The 25183-nt window shown below is 35.0% G+C and overlaps 1 protein-coding gene across 1 annotated transcript; it reads left to right on the forward strand.

Moving 5' to 3' along the window:
* Positions 1-3236: 3236 nt before the first annotated feature.
* LOC143578824 (uncharacterized) lies at positions 3237-11158 on the forward strand. Its single transcript, XM_077062294.1, has 12 exons — positions 3237-3336; positions 3596-3699; positions 3787-4027; positions 5425-5520; positions 5603-5713; positions 5801-5916; positions 6931-7882; positions 8036-8242; positions 8320-9213; positions 9358-9833; positions 9971-10190; positions 10350-11158. Exons 1-12 carry the CDS (start codon positions 3237-3239, stop codon positions 11156-11158), a joined length of 4326 nt encoding a protein of 1441 aa, XP_076918409.1.
* The last annotated feature ends 14025 nt before the right edge of the window (positions 11159-25183 follow it).

Below are 25183 nucleotides of genomic sequence, written 5' to 3' on the forward strand. Positions count from 1 at the left end.
TTATCACTTAGGATAAATGTATTAACAACACATCGAGTATGCACACAGCCCCGAAAACATAACAAGGAATGGGGCTAGAAACTCACCTGAACACGGTTACGTTCACCGTTAATCGTAATCCCTTTCTTCAGCTGTGCACGGCTGACTGTATAACAAGTACACGTATCAAACAACTATCACTACTCATATCATCTTTCCAGTCTTAACTACTACCCACAACGAACGGGGGTCCGGGGGCAGCGCCCCTGGCAGCGGGGTCTAGGGGCGCCAGCCCCTAGCAGGGTCCAAGGGGCAGAGCCCCTGGCTGGGGTCGAGCTGCCAGGTCAGCTTGGAAAAATTTTATTTACATTAACTGTCTTAACACATTTTTCATTAGATTTTAAATTTATTTTCTAAACGAACTTGGCTTTAGGCGAAGTTAAACCTCAGGCGAACTTATCATCAGGCGAACTTAAACCTCAGGCGAACTTGTCATCAGGCGAACTTAGCTTGCAGGCGAAGTTCATCAGGCGAACTTAGCTTGCAGGCGAAGTTCATCGCTTGAAGGCGAAGTTGCCCAGATGAAGGCGAAGTTGCCCAGATGTCCGCTGTTTCGGTTTCTGATCAACATTTCGGGCGATTTTAACACCCTTGTTAAGGTTCAATACCACCCACTACACTTCCCGACCATTTTCGGTCGTTTATACACTAAAAGCTCGGATCTTTAAACTTCCAAGATCAAGAATCATACATTTTGAGCTTGTTTGGATCTCGTTTATCTTGGTATCACCACTAATCTTTCTCTCTTACCCGGACCTCGCTCGATCCTTCCTTCTTTCTCGGCCCGGCCGGCGGCGGTTTTGGGTGTGCTTGGTGTCTGTGTATGTGTGTGTGGAGTGTGCTTGGATAAAGATAGAGTGAAGATATTTTGGGGTGTTAGGGTATTTATATCCCTGAGATCCCATGGACCTAAGGCCCATTCTCATTTAACCCATCCTAATTAATCCAAGTCCACAACCCACATCCATTACCCAACACTAGCCCGACCCATACCAACTCCTATTCTATTATTTATTTCCTGATAACCCGGGTAAACTTTCTCTCTATAATTAAGTAACATAATTAATATTACTTGGAAATTTCGGGATGTTACATTATGCTTGAATGTTGGTTGAGATGAACAATTTATTCTTCTTTGTTTTTTTGGCTGTATTTATGTTTTTATTTATTTTTGTTAACTTAATGTTTAGTTGATTTTTAAATATACTATCATATGCTTCCTATGCATTATATAAATTATCAATTGACCAAATTAAAAACTAAATACAAAAATAGGTTGAATGTTCATAAATAAATATTCTAAAACCATTGTGTTAAATTGTACTATATATGATATCTCTATTTATGTATAAACTTATTTTAAGCCAAAATATTATTATTTTGGAATTGTTGTTAATGTAATCCGTTTAATTGTTTGGTCTATATATAATCTAATAATTTATAATATGACATGCAAGTAAATAAAATAGTTTTTGCTTATAAAATTTTTTTATTCTAACACGTTTATAATATAACAATAAATTAGTTTTTGATTTTCAACTTTTGTCTAATTTTGTATACAACGGTTTCTTTTTAATTTTTGTATTACATATACGTAGTATATTTTAAAAAGATTTTGTATTATACTTTACTAAATGTAACATATATACCTGACTAAATGTAACACATAAATAAAAATTTTATTTATTAATTATTTGTAACATCTATTTATCACTATCATTATAAAATACTGATTTTAAATTTTAATTTGGTAACAAATCAGTAAAAGAAATTACTAACTAACTTCTATAACTTTGTTAAAGATATAGGGTAATTTTTTAAAGATTTAACATGATCCAAATTAAAAAGCCCATTCCATTAGGCCCATACCCATATTTTCTGTATTAATTTTTTAAAAATATACGACTCTTCGTTTATTAAGCTTACTTATCATCCCAAATTCTATTACCTCGCTTATTCTCGAAATTCCGGCCATTGGAACATAAGATCGACTGAACTTTTAAAAAAGCTTCTTCCTCTTTGATATACATATCAATCGATGGATAATGTAAGTACTATTATGTGAGATACTTTAATTTTGTTAATATTATTATTTAATACTGTTTTAATCTTTTTAGCCCTAATTTATATTAACCGAAGATTGTTTTAGTGATAGTCTTTAATGTTGTTGTTTAGGGTTTAGTTATAACATCAAGGTTTTCTATTTAGTTCGTCTTCAACTAAATTATAAACTGCTTATACTCTCTGTGCATGCTTGAGGGTGTTAACTGTAATATTTTTATTTTTAAACAGCGATCCTTGTGTTATCAGTTTGTTGATAACAACTTATTGGTTTTTGATTCTAAGTTTATTATTTTTATGTGTCATTGGATTTTTTTTTGTTAAGATTTGGGTATAATCATGTTTTAATAGGACTAATTACTATATTAACACAATCATGTAATTACCAATGACAGTATATGTATATAAAATTTTAAAATAATAACACATCAGTTAGTGTATTTCAAATTTTTTATTAACTAATATTAAATTTTTACTAAACAGAATGTTATTCCTGCGGTTTGCATTTTCTATCACAGTTTGAACGGAGAGACGGTATGTATGATAAAGTCTTTATTTATTTTAATACATCTTCCATTATACTTACCTACAACATAAAATTCATTTCAGACACTTCCTGCTGTGTTTTGTCAAGAAATTTTTGAACCAGGTGCTAATATGCACCCGGTTGTTTTGTATCACAAAGACAAAGATTGGTTTGTTCAAGTTGAATTCACATACGGACGTTGTGTTTTTCAAAATGGTTGGGCTGAATTTGTTGAAGACAATAGCTTGATGTTTGGAGATGTCTTGGTTTTCTCTCCAATTAATGAAAATGAATGGAGATTCGTTTACGTTAGAGATCATCCAGTTCATGACGACATGGTTGTTGATGCTGTGGTTCGTTACCCTACTCTTAAATATCTGTAAGTAACGGTTTAAATTTTTTTATTAATTAATAAGTAATCCTTTTTGTCATTTATAAAAGTATTAATTTTTCTTATACTATTTTTGATCTTATTTTTTTGATTTGTTTGTAGCCATTGAGAGATGATCAGGTTAGAAGCTACTTTAGTTTACAGCCAGGGCAGTATGATGAAATCATTGCTGAGTCTGTTGATGGATTTAAATGGAATCTGTACATTTAGTGCGACAAGATGACTACTCCGAGACTTGGTTTTACTGGTATGTGGGAAGAGATGTCCAAGCATTGTAAGCTTGCCGTTAATGATTATTTGGTGTTTCAACGTCTTCAAGGTATGTGGACGTTCAGAATGTATGTTTTTGATAGCCGTGGTATCGAACATGTAAATTTTAATGATGATTTGGTTTACACCGGTCCAAATCTCCATCCCGAACTCGGTTATGTTCCAATGGTTATTGAGATTGAAAGTGACACCAATCTGACCAAGACAATATGCTTCAAGGTATTTTTATCAATTTTTGATATCTTCTATATTTTTGTACACTTTATATTATTAATTACTTTAAAAACAAATATGATGTGTATTTGTAGCACTTGATGTTGGTATGGAAGATGTTGATGAGCCGGTTTTGGATATAATTGTTCCTCATGTTCAAGAAGACAACATTTTGGAAGTGATAGTACGAGATAGGCTGGTAAGTAAACTCATTTTATACATATCTTTTAATTTCATATGTTTTATGTTCAAACAAATAACTTTATAATTATAATTTTATTTATAGCGTTTGCCGGTTGAGTTTGCACGGAACAATAACTTGGATGTGGAAACCGATTTAGGTTTAATCAATCCAAATGGTGTTGATGTCTCCACTGAGATTGCTATTGAACTGAATGGCTATATTGAGAGGTATAGGGTTAGACATTGGACAAATTTTGTTCGGTCTAATGGGCTTCAGATTGGAACATTGGCTGTTTTCGAGTACAACGAGGCTACTCATTCGTTGATACTCACTGATGTTCTTGGTTGATGTTGAAGTTTATCATAAACTGTTTTTTTATGCATTAGGGTTTAAACAATACAATTATGCTAACAAGTTCTATATATATATATATTCTGTTAGCTTTGGTTATGTAAATTATCCTAATTATTTTGTTAGCTTAAGTATGTATGGTTTGTACTACTAATTATGACTTTATGTTATGGTTTTTTTGTTATAAGTTTAAGAAAATTGTCATTAGTTGTATTATATTTATCTTTTATAAGTATATATATTTATATATATAATAATTATTACCTATAATATTTATTGCCATCCGTTCATTAGGAAACAAATATATATTACCTAAACTTGAATGCAATATAATATTTATTTTATACAATAATTCCTATATAATTATCTATGCCATAAATTATTTTTTTTTAAAAACCTTATATATTATTTTATACGAATACTTATATGTTAATTGTTTTTAAAAAGTCATAATTGAATTAAGAATAATATTGAGAAAGATTATCATATATTAATTGCATAAATCTATTCTATTTTACTCATCATATTTCTAAATTATTATCACCATATTTTCTCTAAAAATAAACCAATCCTAATATAATGGCAATTATTGTTTCCATTTAAAAAGTATAATTTCCATTATTTGTTTATGTATACACATATAAATTTACATTCTTTGTCACTTATATTCGTTTTCATTATTCTCATACGTTTGTTCCTCAAGAAGCGTTTACACAAGAAGCTTAATATTGATTTTGTAAGTGTTTATGACGTTTTTAGTTTTTAGTTTTTTTTGTTGGTAGGATGCTAACCATGTCAATTGTTGAGGTTTGGCACACACCAAAAATTGTTTATATTCAAACAATAATTTCCGCATACAATTTTGGTTAATAAATACCAATTTTAAAGTTATGTTTTTTCAATTACATTTTTATTTATATATTTACCCGACTGTGATGTTTATTAAAATCCAAATATATACATAAAGAAAATTGATTCTTAAGAAAGCAGTTGTTAAATATTTTGTTTTTCGATTTTTTGTGTAAGAATTAAAGGTAATATTATTTGTTTCCGGTATTCCTCATTTACATCGTTTTTCATTTTGAGTTATATTACTTAATGGTGTTTTGAAGGTTTAATCTAAAAGACTTTATTTTTTCTATCACATGGTTCAATAAAGTAGGCTTAACTCAAGTTTTAGGGATATTATCTAATTTTATTTGAAGATGTCTACATCCAAAAAGAAAAGAAAAAAATGAAGGATCTTCATCTTCTCAGAATAACCTAAGTAACAGTGGTATGTATAGTAATTTTATATGTTTTTACCCAATTAATGATATTTCTATGGTTTGATTTTCTTTAACGGTGCAATATTGCTATTTATTTAAATTTTCATTTTTTTCAATGTAGCCCAAAGTCAACGTTTACCATTGTCTACCATATCCAATAATACAAACTTCATCGATTATCAATCATTACCAATTGTCACTCTACCATATCAAGCAAGTATGTAATTTTTAGTAAATCATGAATTTAAATTTGAAATCACTTTTTAAAATGAATTAATATTTCATATTCTATAATTTAGGTGGTTGTAATTTACCGATTATTAGTTATCAAGATAATATCCAGCGTTTATCTAATAATACAAATTCTTATCCGCATTCAACGTATTCCTCCTTTAATCATTGTGTCCCTGGTACGTTAATAAAATTATCGTTATTATCTATATTATTGATTACTTTTATGTTTATTAATTTTTTGTTTTATATTTAAAACGATACAGCTAGTCGGATCTTCGACACCTTGCAAAATTTTTCATCATCAACACAAGTATTGGGTTTACAATGTTATAAGGAGAACGTGTCTCCATCAACAATTTCGAATGTCTACTCTTCGAATGTAGTAAACAACGGTTAGTATTCACGAATTGTTTTAAATTTAAATATACTCTGTTACGATTTGTAGTATTTTTTACAACCTTATTTCGGTTTAAATAATGATACTTGTGACCTTTGTAGTTTCAATACACTCAAATATGTACACCATTTTTGAACTCTGCTGCGTCCAAAAGGAAAGAAAGACGATCAATTTTAGATGCAAAAAGAACTTCCTCCGTTGACGGGAACATAAATACTCTACAAAAAAGGTCTTTAGGTATATTGCATTTTCCTTATAAGTATTATTTTCTTTTTTTTGAATTTATTTTAAATAAATGAAAAGCATATGGTGGAAACCAATTCGCAATTATGTAAATTGTATTAAAATTATAACTTGATATTATAAAAATTATTTAGAAATGAAAATTAACAAATCAATTGTCTATTTCAAATATTTCTAATATACCTGTTAGTGGTTTAAGCAACAATCCAAATAATTTTCCGAATACAACATATAAATCATTTAATCTTTGTATCCCTGGTATGTTATTAAATTGTTTTTCACTATTTATTATCATCATCAATTTATGTTTCTTATTTTTATGATTAATATGTTAAACGATACCGTTAATATAAATTTTGAGAAATTGAAAAATATCCACTCATCCACACAATTTATGATTAATATCTTGACTTATTTCGTGGTGAGAGTGCCATGAGTAAGTATTTCTTTGAAAACATTACACGTTTCAATTCGATGTTTTCGTTTACGTCTATGGGAGGAAAGATTGATCATTCCATAAACAGAGGCAATGCGCCATATACGTTTCGACTTAGCGGTGAAAACTATCATTGCTTGGGAAGTCTTTTACCATTAGAAGGTTGTAAACCATAGTTTTCTCAACTTTACATTTACGACACTGAAAACGAGGTTTCTAACCGTCAGGGTGTTTTTGGGTAAATACTTTTAACGATATTCATCCACTTTTGTTATGTTATTAGTTTTTAGTTTATTTGTTATTATTTATAATCTTAGGAAATGTTTGTTTTTGTGGGAAGTGATAATAATTCAATGGAGGATGAGCTAGAGAGGTATATTATTAATTATTTGAAGACGATGTTAGATTCAAAGAATCATTTGGTCCAAGCTTATCGGATGGTAAGAGATTGTTTTGAAGAAAACCCACAACTCGATTTGAAGTTGCGTATTATTGGAACAAGACAGCATGATGCGAGACAATATAACTTACCATCCAGTTCTGAAGTTGCCGCTTTAATCGACGGTGATATTGGTCACGCTGTCGACAACCGAGATATAATTGTTACCAAGCAATCTGGTTCGTTAAAGCGTATTAGTGAACTTCATCCATCGTATACACCTCTTCAATACCCGTTGTTTCATCCTTTTGGTGAGGAAGGTTATCAGGTTAATATACTTCATAAGAATGTTTCCTCTTCATCAACTGCAGGACGAAAGAAGGTTACAATGCGCGAGTTTTTTGCTTATCATATTCAAGATAGGCCAAATAAGTTTTCAACCATGTTAAATGGTAGGTGTTTGTTTCAGAAAAGTTTAGTTGACAAATATACGATGATTGAGGCTCAAAGATTACATTTTATACGCGGTAAACAACATGAACTTCGATGTGATACTTACCAAAGTTTACGAGGTATGCAATCTGTTGGGAATACTGATGTGTCAACCGCTGGTCAACGTGTTATTCTACCATCCTCATTTACTGGCGGAGCAAGATATATGATGCAAAATTATCTAGACGCTATGTGTCTCTGTAGATGGTTTGGCTATCCCGATTTTTTCATAACCATAACATGTAATCCCAATTGGCCAGAAGTTAAAAGATTTCTTAAGGATACAACATTAAAGTCGGAGGATAGACCTGATATTTTATGTCGGCTTTTTAAGGTCAAACTTGTTGCAATGATTAAATTGGTCAAGGATAAGCCTTTGTTTGGAAAGGTTCAAGCAGGTAATTTTATTTAATTTGATGAGTATAAAATTATAAACATGACCTACTTGAATATTTTACTTTCTATAGAGTTAAAAATCAATTTAAACAAACAGATTATTTGTTTAACTAATAAAAGTTGATTAATTTTTACTTTTATTATGTATGTTGTAGTTGTTTACACGATAGAGTTTCAAAAAAGGGGGCTACCGCATGCTCATATTTGCATATTTATGCATCCATGTAGTAAGATTCATAATCCAGAAGATGTAGATAAATTTATTTCTGCTGAGATTCCAAACAAAGACACTGATCCAGACCTATACAAGCTTGTATCTGATCATGTGATTCACGGCCCGTGTGGTGATGCTAATCCGAAGTGTACCTGCATGGTAAACAAAAATGCTCCAAAGGTTTTCCTAAAATGTTTAATGATGAGACAACTGTTGATTCGCAAGGTTTTCCGGTATACAAAAGAAGAGATAACGGGCAATATGTTGTTAAGTCAGATATAATGATGGATAACAGAACTGTTGTTCCATACAACAAGACTTTATTAAAACAATTTCAAGCACATATTAATGTTGATTGGTGTAATCAAGATGGATCGATAAAGTATTTGTTCAAATACATTAATAAGGGTCCAGACCGAGCAACAATTTCGCTTGTACAAAATAACAATGCTGATAACCTGGATCCTAATTTAGATGAAATCAAAGCGTTTTATGATTGTAGATATGTCTCTGCATGCGAGGCAACATGGAGGATATTTGCATTTGATGTGCATTATAGGACTCCGTCTGTTATGAGACTTGCTTTTCATTTACCCGGTGAGCAACATGTAGTATATGGTGCTAACGAAGATATTGAAGATATTTTAAACAAGACAACTAATGCTTCTTCGATGTTTACCGGTTGGTTTGAGTGTAATAAGAACCATGACCTTGCAAAAACTCTCACATACGCAGAGTTTCCAACAAAGTATGTTTGGAAAAAAAAGTTACGTAAATGGGAACCTCGCCTAAGGGGTTTCGCAATAGGTAGAGTTCATGCTGTTTCGTCGGCATTCGACGAGGCTTACTATCTTAGGATATTATTAAATAAGGTTAAAGGCCCAGAATATTTTGAATATATTCAAACAGTTGATGGAGTTATGTTTGAAAGTTTTCGAGATGCATGTTACAAAAGAGGTCTTTTAGATGATGACAAGGAATACATAGAAGCCATTGAAGAAGCAAGTCATTCCTCTACCGGATATTATTTAAGAAATTTATTTGCTACAATATTGATTACTTATAGTTTATCGAGACCTCATTTTGTTTGGGAAAGTACTTGGCAACTTTTAGTTGACGGTATACTATATAAACAACAAAAAGATCAAAATAACCCATGTACGATTAACTCATTTTTTAATTTTTTCAGTTATGGAAAATATATAATATCCATTAATATTTCATAAATATTTATTTAATTAGTTTGTTTTTATTTATCTTTAGGTTTGATTCTTAATGAACAACAGTTAAAAAACCTAGCACTCCTTGAAATTGAAAATTTATTAATTTCAAACAACTCCAGTTTTAGAAGATATCAACAAATGCCATTTCCAGATATGGAGACAATTTCACGAGCAACTAATCCGTTAATGGTGGAAGAGCTCTCATATGATACCGAGACCATGAATTACGAATTTAATAATCTGTTTGATTCGTTAACAGATGAACAACAAGGGGTTTATAACGAAATAATGAGTGCTTTGATTGATAAAAAAGGTGGAGTATATTTTGTTTATGGTTACAGCGGTACTGGAAAAACTTATTTATGGAAAACCTTATCTGCATCGATAAGGTCAAAAGGAGAAGTTGTGTTGAATGTCGCTTCAAGTGATATAGCTTCTTTGCTTTTGGAGGGTGGAAGAACCGCACATTCGAGATTTTTAATACCTATTAATTTGACCGAAGATTCCATTTGTCCGGTAATATTACAACCCAGTTTATGTTATTTTTTATATTAATCATTTTTGAGTATATATGGGTTTATTTGTTATTCCAGTATCAATTTACTTTTAAATATCTTACTTTGTTTATGTTTTTTTATTCTTTCATAAAATAGGTTAAAGGAAATACCGACGTATATGAGTTATTGAAAAAGACAAGCTTAATAATTTGGGATGAAGCACCCATGATTCATAAGCATGCTTTCGAGGCGTTGGATAGGACTTTAAATGATGTTATGCATGATGATTCTGGTAATTCTTCTGAAGCCGTTTTTGGAGGTAAGGTTGTTGTTTTTGGTGGTGATTTTCGTCAAATTTTGCCCGTTGTAACCAACGGTACAAGAAGTGAATGTGTCAATGCTTGCATAAATTCTTCTTATATCTGGTCAAAATGTAAAGTTCTTAAACTAACTAAGAACATGAGGCTTACAGTTGGATGTCGATCTTCAGACGTTGAAAACATCAGAGAGTTTGCTGATTAGCTATTAGACATAGATCAAGGAAACGCTGGTGGTCCAAATGACGGACAGTCGGTTATTGATATTCCAGACGATCTTTTGATATTGAACTCAGTTGATCCCATGGGTGATTTAATAACCTTTGTATATCCTAATATATTAGATAGATTCAACGAACTTACTTACTTTCAGGATCGTGCACTGTTGGCACCTTTGAATGAGGTTGTTCAAGAAATTAATGAATGTATGATAGCCATATTTCCTGGTGAAGAAGTCGAGTATCTAAGTTCCGACAGTTTAGCTGAATGTGAAGACGTTTCAGAGGATTTTGATCCACACTTGTACTCTCCTGATTTGTTAAATGGTTTAAAGATGTCAGGAATGCCCAATCATAGATTGGTCCTTAAAGTTGGTGTTCCAATCATGCTATTAAGGAATATTAATCATAAAAAGGGTTTGTGCAATGGAACGCGTCTTCAAGTTAGTCTCGGTAGGCGTGTAATTGATGCTAAAGTTGTCTCTGGTACGAATATAGGATATCGTACTCTAATTAGTCAAGTAACTCTTACACCAACTGATAAGAAACTTCATTTTAGATTAAAAAGAAGACAGTTTCCAATTTCATTATGTTTTGCCATAACAATCAACAAGAGTCAAGATCAATCTTTATCAAGAGTTGGATTGTATCTTAAAGATCCAGTATTTTCCCATGGTCAGCTTTATGTTGCTTTGTCAAGAGTGAAGAGACGAGATGGTATTAAGTTAGTGATACTCGACAAAGAATCAAAGCTTACAAACAAAACAACAAATGTTGTGTACAAGGAGATTTTTGGAAACGTAGAATGAAAACATAGTGAATTTGTCATGTCTTTGAAATTGTTCTATTATAAACTTTTTGTTATGATGTAACTTTTTTTGGTCTATACTTTTTTTGTTCTATACTTTTGTTTGTTATCATATCTTAAAAATTGTTATTAAGTTATAAATAAATATTGAATGTTAATATATATAAAAAAAATTCCGGATTCAAATGTTTAATAACATACCATTGTTTATATGAGTATTTCAATTTTAACTTAAAGTATTAAAAATTGAAAATATAATATTTAATAAAATATTAAAAATATAGGGTAACTATGCATGATATACTCATTAGATAGATATAATGATTTACATCTTTGGAAAACTAAACCGTCACTTCATTTTTGCATTTTATAATTATCACTTTAATTTATCATCATCATCATCTTCTTCTTCTTTTACACTCTAAAGGTTTTCATAACAAAAGTAATCGGAAAAAAATGTCTACCATTGTCAATTGGAAGTTCTCTACTGTTTTACGTAAGTATGAATTTCTGTTTAGCGATTTTCTCATGATACACAAAGATAATATTGAATCTGTGATGATGTTTAATAACCTCCTCAAACATCAAATTCATGAGATTGGTGTTCAGAAACTTTTACCATGTCTAGAGGAAACCAATCTCATAAATCTTTTACATCATTACCTTGCTGATCTTCACCAGGATGTTTTACCGTTTGAACATGTTAGGGATTGGTATTTTTATCCTAATCAAAACAAAGTTGTTATAAAATTTGAGAATGGCCAGTACAAAAATTTGAATCCTAAACAACTTTTGTCATGTGATGATTTGTTCCTTTTTAGAGAGCTAGATATGTTGAAGTTATCTAATCATAGAAAAGAAATTGCACATGTTGAGTTGGAAAGGGAGGTTGGTTTGAAGGTTAAATGGTTAGACGAGTGTGCAAACTATGAAAGTGATTATGATGGTTATCCAGAAAGTTTGTTGTCCGATGACGAAGGAGAATGTAATATATTAATGCTTTAGATATTCTTCATAGATTTAATAAAAGAAGTATATTGTGAACATCTTTTTAGACCAACTAATAAGTATTTTTATGAACTTTAGATTTGTAGGTTGTACATAACAACTTTGTAATGCTTAGATGTTAGTAATTATTAAACATCTTGTTATGTTAAGTTTAATTTAATTGAATCTTGTGTTGTTTTTAACACTTTTCAGGTAATTAGGTAGTGGAAGTTTTTGTTTGTATAACTTTTGAAGACTTTGATGATGTTTTAATATCAAAGAAGATGTTTAGTGTTTTTGTTAATGTCTTTTGGTTTTTTTGTTTCAATTAACTTATTGTAACTTTGAAGTTTGAATCTTAAGACAATGTAATTTTATAAATATTTTAGTAACAAAATATGAAGAAGTAGTATGTTAACTTAAATCTATGTATAAGTTGATTTTTTGTATTGACATGTTGTTCCACCCGCGTGTCACGCGGGTCTATACCCTAGTTTTCAATAAATTTGAGCTTTTTTTTAAAAGCTTGTAGCTTAAAGCTCCTAAATGCTCTTTGATAAACATACCCATAATATGATTTGAGGGTGATACTCAACTATCTTATCGTTATCTCATATTAAAAATTAATGCTTATATCAGGAGACACGATCGTTACTTCGTTCAATAATTTTATAGTTCCTGTTGGTATAATATAGAACGATGATGTAGCATCTTTCAATCATCCATTCTAACTAATATATAAATACATTAGAGAATCATTCAATTTGTAAAAGTCAAAAACTATTTTAAAATAATAATTACATATTTATGAATCTCTATCTTGTGTCCAATAGGATCATGTAAAAAACACCCACTCACACCACACATCATAAACTTTAATTAATGGTATGATACATGCTAATCTCCCGATGAAAAAACAAATCTTCATAAATTTTGTTGATTAATTTCCTTTTGAGATACGAGTGTCGAATAATTGATAATCCCTGAAGTACATGGGCGGACCTAGCTATGTGCTAGTGGGGTCGGCCGTCTCATGTGAGATTTTGTTTTTTAGTATTATTATAGTGTAATAACCTCAATGGACCCATGTAGAATTTCGAGAACAATCCCATGAAAGTTTAAATCGACTCTAATTAAATTTAAAATAAAATTTTACAAATACAAATATAGCTATATAAAGTAAAATAAAAAATTATCCAATTAAATTTGATTTTAATACCCAATTTTCAAGTCCAGTCCAACCCAATTAATATCTACCCACACTTTTAAAGCCCAATACCCAACTCAATTAATCTCTAGCAACTTTTTATGTTGAATTCCTAACTCAATCAATGTTTAACCTAATATAAAAGAATAAGAATAATTATTTTGAAGTGGGTAAACCTCCGACCGACGACCGTGGACTTGACCTCTAACCTCATCGATCCATCGCTCACGTTGTGACATGCTGGTTTCCAAGTGGCCGTCGTCTGCCCTCTGCCTATCTCGGCGTCATTCTCTGTCACACCCCTACCTGCGGCAAAATATGTCGGGCGTGACTGATCGATTAGTAGCTCACAAAACACTGTTTAATAATAATGACAATAACTAATTATTTTATTTCATCAAACCGAAGTACATCACAATTCCAATTAAAACAGACAATCCATAGTTTCAGTGGAAATAAAACAAATTATGTCTTTTAAATGCTGATAAACCTAAGGCCCACAAATACTAGCTTCAAACTTCATTTATCCATTGTAGGTACCTATAGTATGCGTGAAAATAGATATATTTGTCAACAAAAATTACTGGTGAGCAAAACACAATATTTTTGATACATTTAATAAACAAAAATACAATTTAACGCGGATGCGGTAGCTAAAACAATTATTTGAAACAATAACAAATAATAATCCATTCAACATAACACTAAGTCAAGCTACTAAGACGGACGTATGATCATACTAATGAGGATGAGGATGCGGGTTAGCAAAATAATAAATAAACACCTTGACAATTAAGCATATAACATTTAACTAGCAGTTACACGTAAACACATTAATATGGATTGTTGTTGAGTACTCGTTAATACTAAATAATGTGGTTTGTGGTATTCATGTTTCCTTCAAAATAAAAGATGAAGAAGAGATATGAACTCTCAGCGTGAAATTAGGCGAGTGGAATGATAGATAATAAAATAACATTAATTATGAGATAAGCGAGCTGACAACCGAACTTAACCAATATATCCTATGAAATCAAAAATAATATTATAACATTAATAATATGATAAATGGAACAATAATTAATAAAAACTTGAGATCACATAAATGTAATGAAAAAGTAAGCTTAAACGAGTGTTTGGTTCAGATGTTGATATGAGATCGGATTCCGACCCAACATGACCAAAAATAATTATAAAGATAGAATTTAAAATAGTCAGAAGCTAATTCGGGTCAATTCATGATTTAATTGAAAAGCCCCAAATTTATTCTTAACATAAACCCTAGACTGAAAATGACTCAATTGAAATTAGATGAGGGCTTTCGTTAATGGGTTGATAAACTACTATTGAAATATAAACTTACCTGAATATTAAATATGAAACTAGAAGAAAAAGGATTTAAATAACCGTTTGACTTTTGAATGTCAAACCCTAAAGAACACCTTGGTTATGAGCCATATATGACGGATAGTCCTTAGGCCAATTACAGTCCAAGATTCCCTCGAAAACTATGATTTTATGATGGGCCAATCACAGGAAACCAACATTGTACTCTCAGGTGAAAATAGGGATGTAGCATCATGAAAATAACGGGTTAAAAATACTAAGCTCAAAAGATAAAGGACCAAAAATGACAAGTTTTAACTAAAAATTCAAAAATGAAAAATCTGTCATGTGGCCAGATCGTGATACGCGACGGCCATAGACCAAACTTCATCGCGTATCGTGATGACGTGGACTGACAAAATGACACGTGTCTGCCACGTTTCCAAAGGTGGCACTACTTCCGCCATGTGGCACCTCGTCCGCCACGTGGCAAGCCTACATGGTATGTCATCATAGCTACGTCGCGATACGCGACGACTATGTCTTGGCCCATCGCGTATCGCGACGGGGACCCGAGACAGCCTATAAATAGAGGGCTCCAGCCCTCATTCTCATTCACACCTATTCACCCTCTCTCTAAATTTCTTTCTCACTCTAGAATTTACCCCGTAAAGCGTGCCACTGACCCTCCTCGTTTTCTGTGCCAAAAACCAGAAATTATATCTCGTAAACCGTGCCGATCCCAAGGATGTCTTGCAGTACGTGCCGACCCGACGTCCCACCTCAAAGTGCGTGCCGACAGGTTTTGAAGACCGGTGAACCTTGTTTTACGTGAAGATAGGTGTTGATCAAGATTCTCGATATACGTGTAAGCGTCGAAGTTTTGCCAGAGAGTTTAGAAAATAATAAGCCAAGTAAGGTAGGGTAATGCCCGAATAAAATATTAATAAATATTAAAAGGCTTAGACCTTAATCGAGGGTATGCTCGATACCTCGAAAATAAAAGAAAGTAAAGCAAATAAATTATATAAAGATAAATATATAAATATAACTGTTTGTTATAAATAAAGTGAAATTATTATTAAATGATTTTAGATAATAAAAGAAAGGAAATAAAAGAAAAATGAATGAAATAATCTTTATTAACAAATAAAGATAAAAGTGTTATTTAAAAGTATTTTAAACATGTAAATAAATATATATACCTTTTATGTTATTAATATAAACTAAAATTAGGTGTGTGTGTGTGTATATATATATATATAAGTATACGTTTTTGGAAAACGTAGATTTTAGAAAAGATAAGAATAAAAGTGTCACACCCTCAAAATCCACTAACGGAGTTTTACCGTCAGAGGGTGTGAACTAACAGGATCGGAATCATTAGTTATATCAAACACCAAAATTAAAGTTTTCAAAAACAACCAAGACATACAAGTCTTAAGTAAAAATGCGGAAGCGTAAATTGTAAAGCAAATAGTTGCGCCACACAGGACGACTCAAAAGAAACACAGTTATCATGATAAAATTTAATGCAAAGTTAAAGCAACGGAGTTCAGAGTATGCATGCCTTATACCGCTCGCCCGCCTCGGCTACATGAGATAAACATACTAAAAGTGTCAACACAGGGTTGGTGAGGTCACAGGTTTAAGTCAATTTAAGCGTTGCGTTTTAGCGTTACCAGATAGTGTTAAGTCAATTATATATCAATAGGTAGCTAACCTATCAAGCATGTATTACTGTTCGACACCGAAGCTGACTGTTTATACGATTGCCTTGCCACCATGTCAACCACGACCATGGTAATGTGTTAGCCAAAATTACACCCACTCGACCTACAGTCGAGTTTAGAGTTGGGTGGGGTTTGTCAAACCCAGTAGTACTACTCAAAGGTGACTCGCTATTATCCAAATATTAACCGGTTCGATGTTCAGAAGGACTTAGTTGGTTTGTTGCCACTTAGCCTTACAAGTGATATACAATGAGTAACAAAATCTAAATCGTTGGAGTATGTTATCTCCCCTTAATAAAAGAGTTAAAAGAGTAAAAGGGGCCGTGAAACTCACTGTTTGCGAAGTTAACAAAAAGATCCGAGAAAAGCGTGCGTCTCAGAAATCCTCACTAGTGCGCTAACAACAAATATAATATTTCTAAGTGTTTAAATTACGAGTGAGTCTCTAGACTCGACACACATAAATTATGCATGAGATGTGTTCGTGTTACTTTGTGAAACAACTGCGACTCGACAAAAACGTTGGTGATTAGTTACAGGTGTGAACAAGTATTAAGTGTTAAGTGTTACCATTTTACATTACTAGTATCATATCCCACAAGGGAAAATAGTCAAACACATAGCAAACATTGATCAACAATTCACTTTTCATGTTAACTCAAATAATTCAGCAGCTAATTTATCGAGACAAATTTTAACCCGACAAAATTACTCAATTTAATAGATCATAACAAATCAATAAAATCACCAAAAATCATCACAGAAGAACACGTGAGTTAGGTTTCTAAAAGTACTTTTATTATATTTTTATCACATACGTTTTCTCACAATGATCAAAACAACACAGTAAACACACAGTAGTCATTATCATGCGCAACAGAACATTATTTGTTATTCCCGTTACATGGAAAATCCAATTAATGCAAGGCCAATTGGGTTAGATTCCTAACGCAATTTATTAACTTCCAGAAGTGAAATAAACTCAATTGGTCTTGTCGGTTGTGAGATACACTAATTACAAAACAGCCTACAAGCAGGCTGCCCGAAACAGACTTGCACAACAGATTTGTAAATTAAAAAAAACTAACTTTCACACATCCAAAAATTATAAACTCAGACTCTTTAGAAACTATACTCGACCTACTACATCATAGAATCAATAATCACTTCAAAACACATTATTAACATCAAGTTAAAGTCGGTTAAGCATGCAATTATGAATCTGTCCAGCATCAGTTTTCATCAAAAACTCAACAAACTATAAACCTATGAACTAACAATCATACATACAACCCTAGCATATCAACAATCAACATGTTTAACAATTAGGGTTTATGATTAACATGCTTAATGATGTAATTAATCAAATAGAATAGGTTAAAGTGTGTATTTGATTACATAGTTAGCACCTTGGACCTTCAAACAAGCTTGTAAATTATTAGTATGTGTGTGTGTGCCTTGAGTTTCAATCGAGCAAGAGAGAGGGAGGTGGGGCTGCCGTCGACCAAAGGGAGAGAGAGGGAGGGAAGAAGTTAGGGTTTTATGATAATAACTTGTTTATATATTAATTAATTAATCTACATGTTACAACTTGCACCCTCAACTTCCATTTAGTTTAATTCTAGCACAAAATAGACTTTTTCATCCACAATATAATGTTACACATGCAAGTACGTAGTCACATAACATATATTATCGCAAAATAATACGTATTATACCAAGAACTTGTTTATAATATTTATTGTTTGTTCACCAACGGTTTGAGTCGACTCGTGTGTGTTTCGGTGAAACTCCGAAAGACTACTTGTGTAATGATTGTCATGCGTCATTTAACCCTAATTTAAATGTAATGAGATATGCGTTACAGTTCGCGTGATCTTAAGTTGGAATTAACGAAGTTTGGATTAGCGGAATTAACCTGAAATTGACTAGTGTCACATCATTCCCATGTTGAAAAACTTTTCGCCCCGAATATTTGTCATGTCGCGATGGCTGTCTGAAAAAGGCAAAAATTTTTCAGTTTGTCACATCATCCCCCAGTAGAAAGAAATTTCGTCCCGAAATTTAATTCATACCTCTGGTGTTTTTTGACGGTTTGTCGGCTTTCGCGGTTTTCGGTGCTTGTTCAACCCTTAGAAAAGGTGAGGATACTTTTTCATCATTTGATCCTCGCGTTCCAACAAGAACTATGGTCCACCTCTTGTGTTCCAACGAACTTTAACGATGGGAATCTTGAGGTGTTTGAGTTTTTGATTTCCCAATCCAAAACTTCGACTGGTTCTTCGATGAAGCGTAGCTGTTCATCAACTTGTAACTCGCCCAAAGGAACTGCTTGGGTTTTGTCAGAAAGGCATTTCTTCAAGTTGGATACATGGAAAACATTATGTACGCCACTGAGTTCCGTTGGTAAATCCAATAGGTACGTTACTGGACCAATACGTTCAGTTATCCGGTATGGGCCAACGTATCTTGGGTTGAGTTTGTTTCTCTTTCCAAAGCAAACTACACCTTTCCAAGGTGAAACTTTCACCAAAACCTTGTCATCCACTTGGAATTCAAGAGGGTTTCGGCGCTTGTCGGCGTAACTCTTTTGGCTATCCCGTGTTGCTGCCATGCGATTTCGGATTTGGACAATTCAATGATTTGGCTATCATCCACTTCTGCCCAGCAAAGAGGAGATCGACACCTTCGTCCGTACAACGCTTCAAACGGTGCTGCTTTAGTACTGGCGTGGTAGCTGTAATTATACGAAAACTCTACCAGGGGTAAGTGGGGTTCCCAACTCTTTCCGAAATCCAATACGCATGCACACAACATGTCTTCCAAGGTCTGGATGGTGCGTTCACTTTTCCCATCCGTTTGAGGGTGGTATGCTGTGCTCATATCGAGGCGGGTGCCTAGTGCGTTCTGTAGTGACTTCCAAAAGTGCGAAGTGAAATGAGAATCTCGATTAGATATGATTGAGACAGGCACTCCGTGTCTAGACACTACTTCTTTCATGTAGATGCGAGTCAGTCTTTCCATCTTGTCTGATTCCTTGATCAATAGGAAATGCGCAGACTTAGTCAACCGGTCAATGATCACCCAGATGGTATCGCATCCCGTCGGTGTTTTGGGTAAGCCTGTGATGAAGTCCATGGAAATGTGTTTCCATTTCCACGTTGGGTGTTCCGGTTGCTGTAACAGACCAGATGGTTTCTGATATTCCACCTTGACTCTTGCACATGTTAAACATTTGCTCACGTAGGTGGAAATGTCGGCTTTCATGTTCGGCCACCAGTAAAGTACCTTCAGGTCATGGTACATTTTGTCTGAGCCAGGGTGAATAGAATATCGGGACTTGTGTGCCTCGTCTATCATTAGATTTCTCAAGTCTCCGTATAGTGGAACCCAAATCCGGTTTTCAAAATATCGGACCCCGTCCAATTTGGTTTCAAGTTGCTTATCCATGCCTCGCATGATTCTGATGGGAGGTTATCGTCTATCAAAGCTTCCAGTTGAGCATCACGAATCTAATTAGGAAAGTTGGCATGAATCGTGAGTTGTAATGCTCGCACCCGTCTAGGCTTAATGGTTTCCTTTCTAATGAGAGCATCGACCACTACATTGGCCTTACCAGGGTGGTACTTGATGGAACAATCATAATCCTTAAGTAGCTCGACCCAATGACGTTGTCGAATGTTCAACTCCTTTTGATCGTAGATATGTTGAAGACTCTTGTGGTCGTTGTAAATGGTGAATTTGGTACCGTACAAGTATTGTCTCCATATCTTAAGGGCAAACACCATAGCTCTGAGTTCCAATTCATGGGTCGTATAGTTCTACTCGTGTATCCGTAGTTGTCGAGAGGCATAGGCTATAAACTTCTCAAGTTTCATTAACACACAGCCGAGACCTTGTATCGATGCATCACAGTGTACTTCAAAATTTTCTGTTCCCTCATGGAGGGCTAGGATAGGCGCGCTACAGAGTTTTATTTTCAACAGTTGGAAGGCAGACTCCTGCGTGTCACCCCAATTGTACTTAGTAACCTTGTGAGTCAGTGCGGTGAGGGGTTGAGAAATCTTTGAAAATCCCTCGATGAAACGTCGGTAGTAACCAGCCAGTCCTAGGAATTGTCGCACCTTAGGCGGAGTCTTAGGTGCTTCCCAGTTTATGATGGCCTTTACCTTGCCTAGGTCTAGGGCTGTGCAACAGTTCAGAACCGCGAGAACCAAACCGGAACCGGAACCGAAAATGAGTGAAAAATAGAATCGTAACCGGAACCTAATATAGTAAACCGGTTCGGTTCTAGAACCGCTAAAGCCGGTTCTCGCTAATCGCAACTGACTAGAACCGGTTCTATCGTTTATTTATTAAATGAGTTGTGCAAACTTTGCAAATTTCAAAACATACAATTGTATGTCTTCTTTCACGGGAAAACTAATTTAGATTACAACATGAACATACGTTATAACTTTTAATAAAACCTAATTGTTGAAGTTAAATAAATCATTAGAAACGATAAATTAATGGAAGATCATATCATTTTATATTAAATTACCTTGATAGCTTAAACCAAAATTGATCAAGGCTGCTAGGTCTTGAAAGTAAGGAAAGAAATTTTGAATTCAAAAATGATCGGATGGATGTCGGTTATTAAGTTACTTTATAAAAAATGAGGATTGGTAAATTTATTTAAATCGTTTTTAATATTCCGGTTCTTCGGTTCTAAGTCTAGAACCGCCAGGTTTACCCGGAACCGAACCGGGAACCATTTAATTCAAATTATAAGAACCAAAAACCGTAAAGTAACACACATTAGCGGTTCTGAGGCACCGGTTCGGTTCTGGTTCCTCGGTATTAACGGTTCCGAACCTTTTTTTGCTCACCCCTACCTGGGTCGACATGGATACCACTCTCATTGATCACATGTCCTAAGAAGTGAACCTCGTGAAGCCAAAATTCGCATTTTGAAAGCTTTGCGTATAGTTGTTCCTTCTTTAGCAACTCCAGGATTAACCTCAGGTGTTCTTCATGGTCGGTCTTGTTCTTGGAGTAGACGAGGATATCGTCGATAAAGAAAATAACAAACTTGTCGAGGTACTCCTTGCATACTCTGTTCATGAGGTCCATGAATACGGCTGGTTCATTGGTTAAGCCAAAAGGCATAACCGAGAACTCATAGTGACCGTACCGAGTTCTGAATGGCGTCTTTGAAATGTCTTTTTCGCGCACTCTTAATTGATGGTAACCAGATCTCAGATCGATCTTCGAGTAGTAACTTGATCCTTGAAGCTTGTCGAAAAGATCATCAATTCGGGGTAGGGGATAACGGTTTTTGACCGTCACCTTGTTCAGCTCCCGGTAGTCGATGCATATGCGGAAAGTCCCGTCTTTCTTTCAAACAAATAGGACCGGGGCTCCCCATGGTGATGAGCTGGGTCGGATGAAACTTTTTTCCAACAAGTCTTGTAGTTGAGTGGACAACTCCTGAAGCTCCGCCGATGCGGGGCTCGTGCTATGGGTGCCGCACCGGGGGCTAAGTCGATTTGGAACTCGACTTGACGAATGGGTGGGAGTCCTGGAAAGTCTTCCGGGAAGACATCGGTCCGCTTCCCCTCCTCGGATTTCTCGATAACATGAGTTAAAATCGCCAGATGACCCTTTCGTAAATATTTCTGCGCCTTCATGAGGGTGATGATGCTAGTGGTCATGCCACTCTTCTCGCCTTGTACCGAGATGATTTCGCCGGAAGGAGTAGTGATATGAACTATCTTATCATGGCATATAATCTCAACTCTATTCTCGTCTAGCCAGTCCATGCCGACAACAACGTCGAAACTACCAAGTGTAAAGGGTATGATGTCGATATCGAAGGTATGACCCGACCGTTTCAACTTACATCCAGCTAGTACATGAGTTGTTTCTATAGACTTACTGCCAGCTAATTCAACAGGAAACTTAGCATCTAACGGGGTTGGAGTTAAGTCTAAGAGTTCACTAAAGGCTTTCGACACAAAACTCCTATCAGCTCCAGTGTCAAACAATACGGAGCAAAACACTCGTTTACTGGTAACTTACCGGTAACCAGGTTCAGATATCTACGGGCCTGGCCCGATCCGATGACAAAGGCTCTACCCTTAGTACCGCCTCCGTTACCCTCATTTTGTTTCAGCTTAGGATAGTCTTTCCTGAAATGACCCTCTTGACCACACTCAAAGCACCCTTTCGTTGTTACATGCTGTTTAGGAGCACCCTTACTCGCGAGTTCTCCTCTATAGTCTTTGGCCTGATGACCCAATTTATCGCATTGAAAACACTTGATACAGTCGCATGTGCCAGCATGGTGATAGTTTCACTTGTTACACTTCAGGCACTTTCCAGCATAGTTACTCGAACCCTGTCCGCCACCGTTGTTGTTGTTGGAACTCTGAATATTGAAGTTCCGAGCGAGTTCGGGTTTACGGTGGTGTTGTTGCTGCGGTCATGTTGAGTTACCGCGACCACGTCCAACGTTTCTTCCAAACATCTCTGGTTGCATCTTGATCACTAGCTTCATTAGCTGAACATGAGCATCCTGAACTTCCCTCATGGCTTCAGTCAGGTAGGAAATTCTCTTCCTAGCCTCAGATCCATCCTCTATCATTCCAGTAACCCTCTCTCTCGTCGAGTGCATAATGTCAACTTCACGCTCTAAACAAGAGGTGAGAGCTACGAAAGCACGCTCCATTGGTTGGGTTAGAGGTGGTAATGTGTTGAAGGAAATAGGACAGCCTGGGAGAGGTAGTGGGGGAACTTACTCACTGTAAAAAATCCATTCGATCAAACTTGGGTACAAACTCCGGTTATCGTTGTCTTCGTACGCGACTCCAGATGGGCGGTGCCTCTTCGGTGTAGGGACTGCTAGTGTTGAGACTACTCGGGGTGGTGATGGGTTAGGAAGCTGCGGTTCCTTTCCTGGGGCATGGGACACCGGGTTGGATGATGACGATGGCGTTGACATCCCTACAGGATAAGTTGTGCATGGGTTACGCACGTATGAGTGAATGAGGAAAAAGAAGTAAAGAAAGTGAGCAGTTGTAAGTGCCGAATCTGGATCACTACAACTATGATATCAACAAACCAAGTATTAGTGCGGAAATATAATACTCAGTGATTCAAGAACACGTACAAACACAAACACGAGACACGAGCAATGCTTCAAAACACACGTATTCTATTATACGTCGGGTGCTTAAGCATGATTACAACCTCGTCTAGTGAAACACTTAGACGATAAACCAAACAACTAAACCGACAACCTTAAACCCTATACATTACATGCTATATACAGGGAACCAACTACACAAGCCCAAACTAACCAAGAGCCCACCGAGATCCCAAGGGATCTTGGTTTACATACGTAGCCCGTAGCCCAAGCCCATATTACATGCTAAACCCAAACACAAGTAGACTAAGTACAAACCACTCTAATCTTGGCCCAACAATCTCCCCTTGGTTTGTAGCTTGGTCTTCAATCATGATCCATGTAATCAATATCAGGATCTTTCAACGCGCCAGCCCAAAACTTGCACCTGATAATAGAGGCCGCCATGCTTGTGTATTCTTTTGTAGCCGCTTCAAAGATCAGGTAGCTATTATCTGGAACGAGCTGAGAGTCTTGATATCCCTTTCTCCAAACTTTAACAAATCCCTTGGATCAACAAATCTGTATTACCCTTTTCCCTTCTCTAATTTGACAACAACAGTGGCAGTTTCACTATCATACAACCAGAACCTCATGTTGTCCAATGTGCCATCTGGAATCGCTACTGGTATAGGAATGTGAGTGGCCTTGTTTGTAGCAGGCCACATAACGTTGACCATTGTTTTTCTTGTCTTTGGACCCTTGACCCCCTTTGCTTTCTTCAGGAAGGATTCTGTAGTTTTCATGTTTGGAAAGCCTCTATCAACTTGACTTCTCAGAAAATTCCAAAAATCTATGCCACGTTTATCATTGGTTGGGTTGGTGAAAGGAGAATTTATCAGGTCACTTAGATCCACCTTAGTTCAAGATCCAAAATCTTTCATCTTCTTATAATACTCAGTGGTCCCGGACTTCCTCTTAACCCACCACATGTTCTTTTCAGCATCGAAACCCCATGACACAACTCCCGTACTTATCTGAGAAACCTTTGGGAAAAGTAATGATGAATCTGTCTGGATGATCTGATGATTCGACATTTTGATTGGAGTTTTTCATCACCAACAGCTTTTTCTGAACTCTATCATATTTTTCTTTGGAGATTGGTGGGGCGTCCATATACTGTTTCAATGTCTCAGACTCATCTATTTTCTCTACTGGGCGAGTAGTAGAGCCACCACCTTGATCAACGGTGGGTACCTTAACAGTACTACTTCTGAACTCATCTTCAAACTTTTGAACAAGTTTTTGTTGAAGATCGAGATAGATAGCAGTTAGTTCTCCCATGATAGATTGAAGCTCCTTAATCTTGGAATCTTTATCAGTGTTGTTGGCTTCCAATTCTTGAATACGTACATCTTTAACAACAGAATCTTGTTCGAGCTCAAAGACTCGACGTTGGAGAGCTTGTACGTCAACCAGAGCATCTTCTAGTACAATACCCTTGCCTTTGATCTGCATAAATTTTTCTTGCATGGCAAGAATCTGGGCAACCTTATCAGGAACATTTGAACTAGACTGACCTTGATTTTCTGGGCCTAATGAGCTGGAGGGAGCAGCATTGAGCGGTATATCAGCCTCATCCATGTGTGGAATATCTGATTCAAG

The sequence above is a fragment of the Bidens hawaiensis genome, unplaced genomic scaffold, assembly GCF_021521415.1.
Source record: "Bidens hawaiensis isolate Kalapana, Puna unplaced genomic scaffold, B.hawaiensis_p1.1 tig00029356_1, whole genome shotgun sequence".
NCBI classification, from domain to species: domain Eukaryota; kingdom Viridiplantae; phylum Streptophyta; class Magnoliopsida; order Asterales; family Asteraceae; genus Bidens; species Bidens hawaiensis.

What these genes read in the sequence shown, in the direction of transcription:
- LOC143578824 (XM_077062294.1), top strand. Translation starts at nt 3,237, where the DNA reads ATGACTACTCCGAGACTTGGTTTTACTGGTATGTGGGAAGAGATGTCC. An exon ending in GTTTGGAAAGGTTCAAGCAG is followed by an intron (nt 7,883 to 8,035) that starts GTAATTTTATTT and finishes TGTATGTTGTAG; the next exon opens with TTGTTTACACGATAGAGTTT. An exon ending in TTTGCCCGTTGTAACCAACG is followed by an intron (nt 10,191 to 10,349) that starts GTACAAGAAGTG and finishes TATTAGACATAG; the next exon opens with ATCAAGGAAACGCTGGTGGT.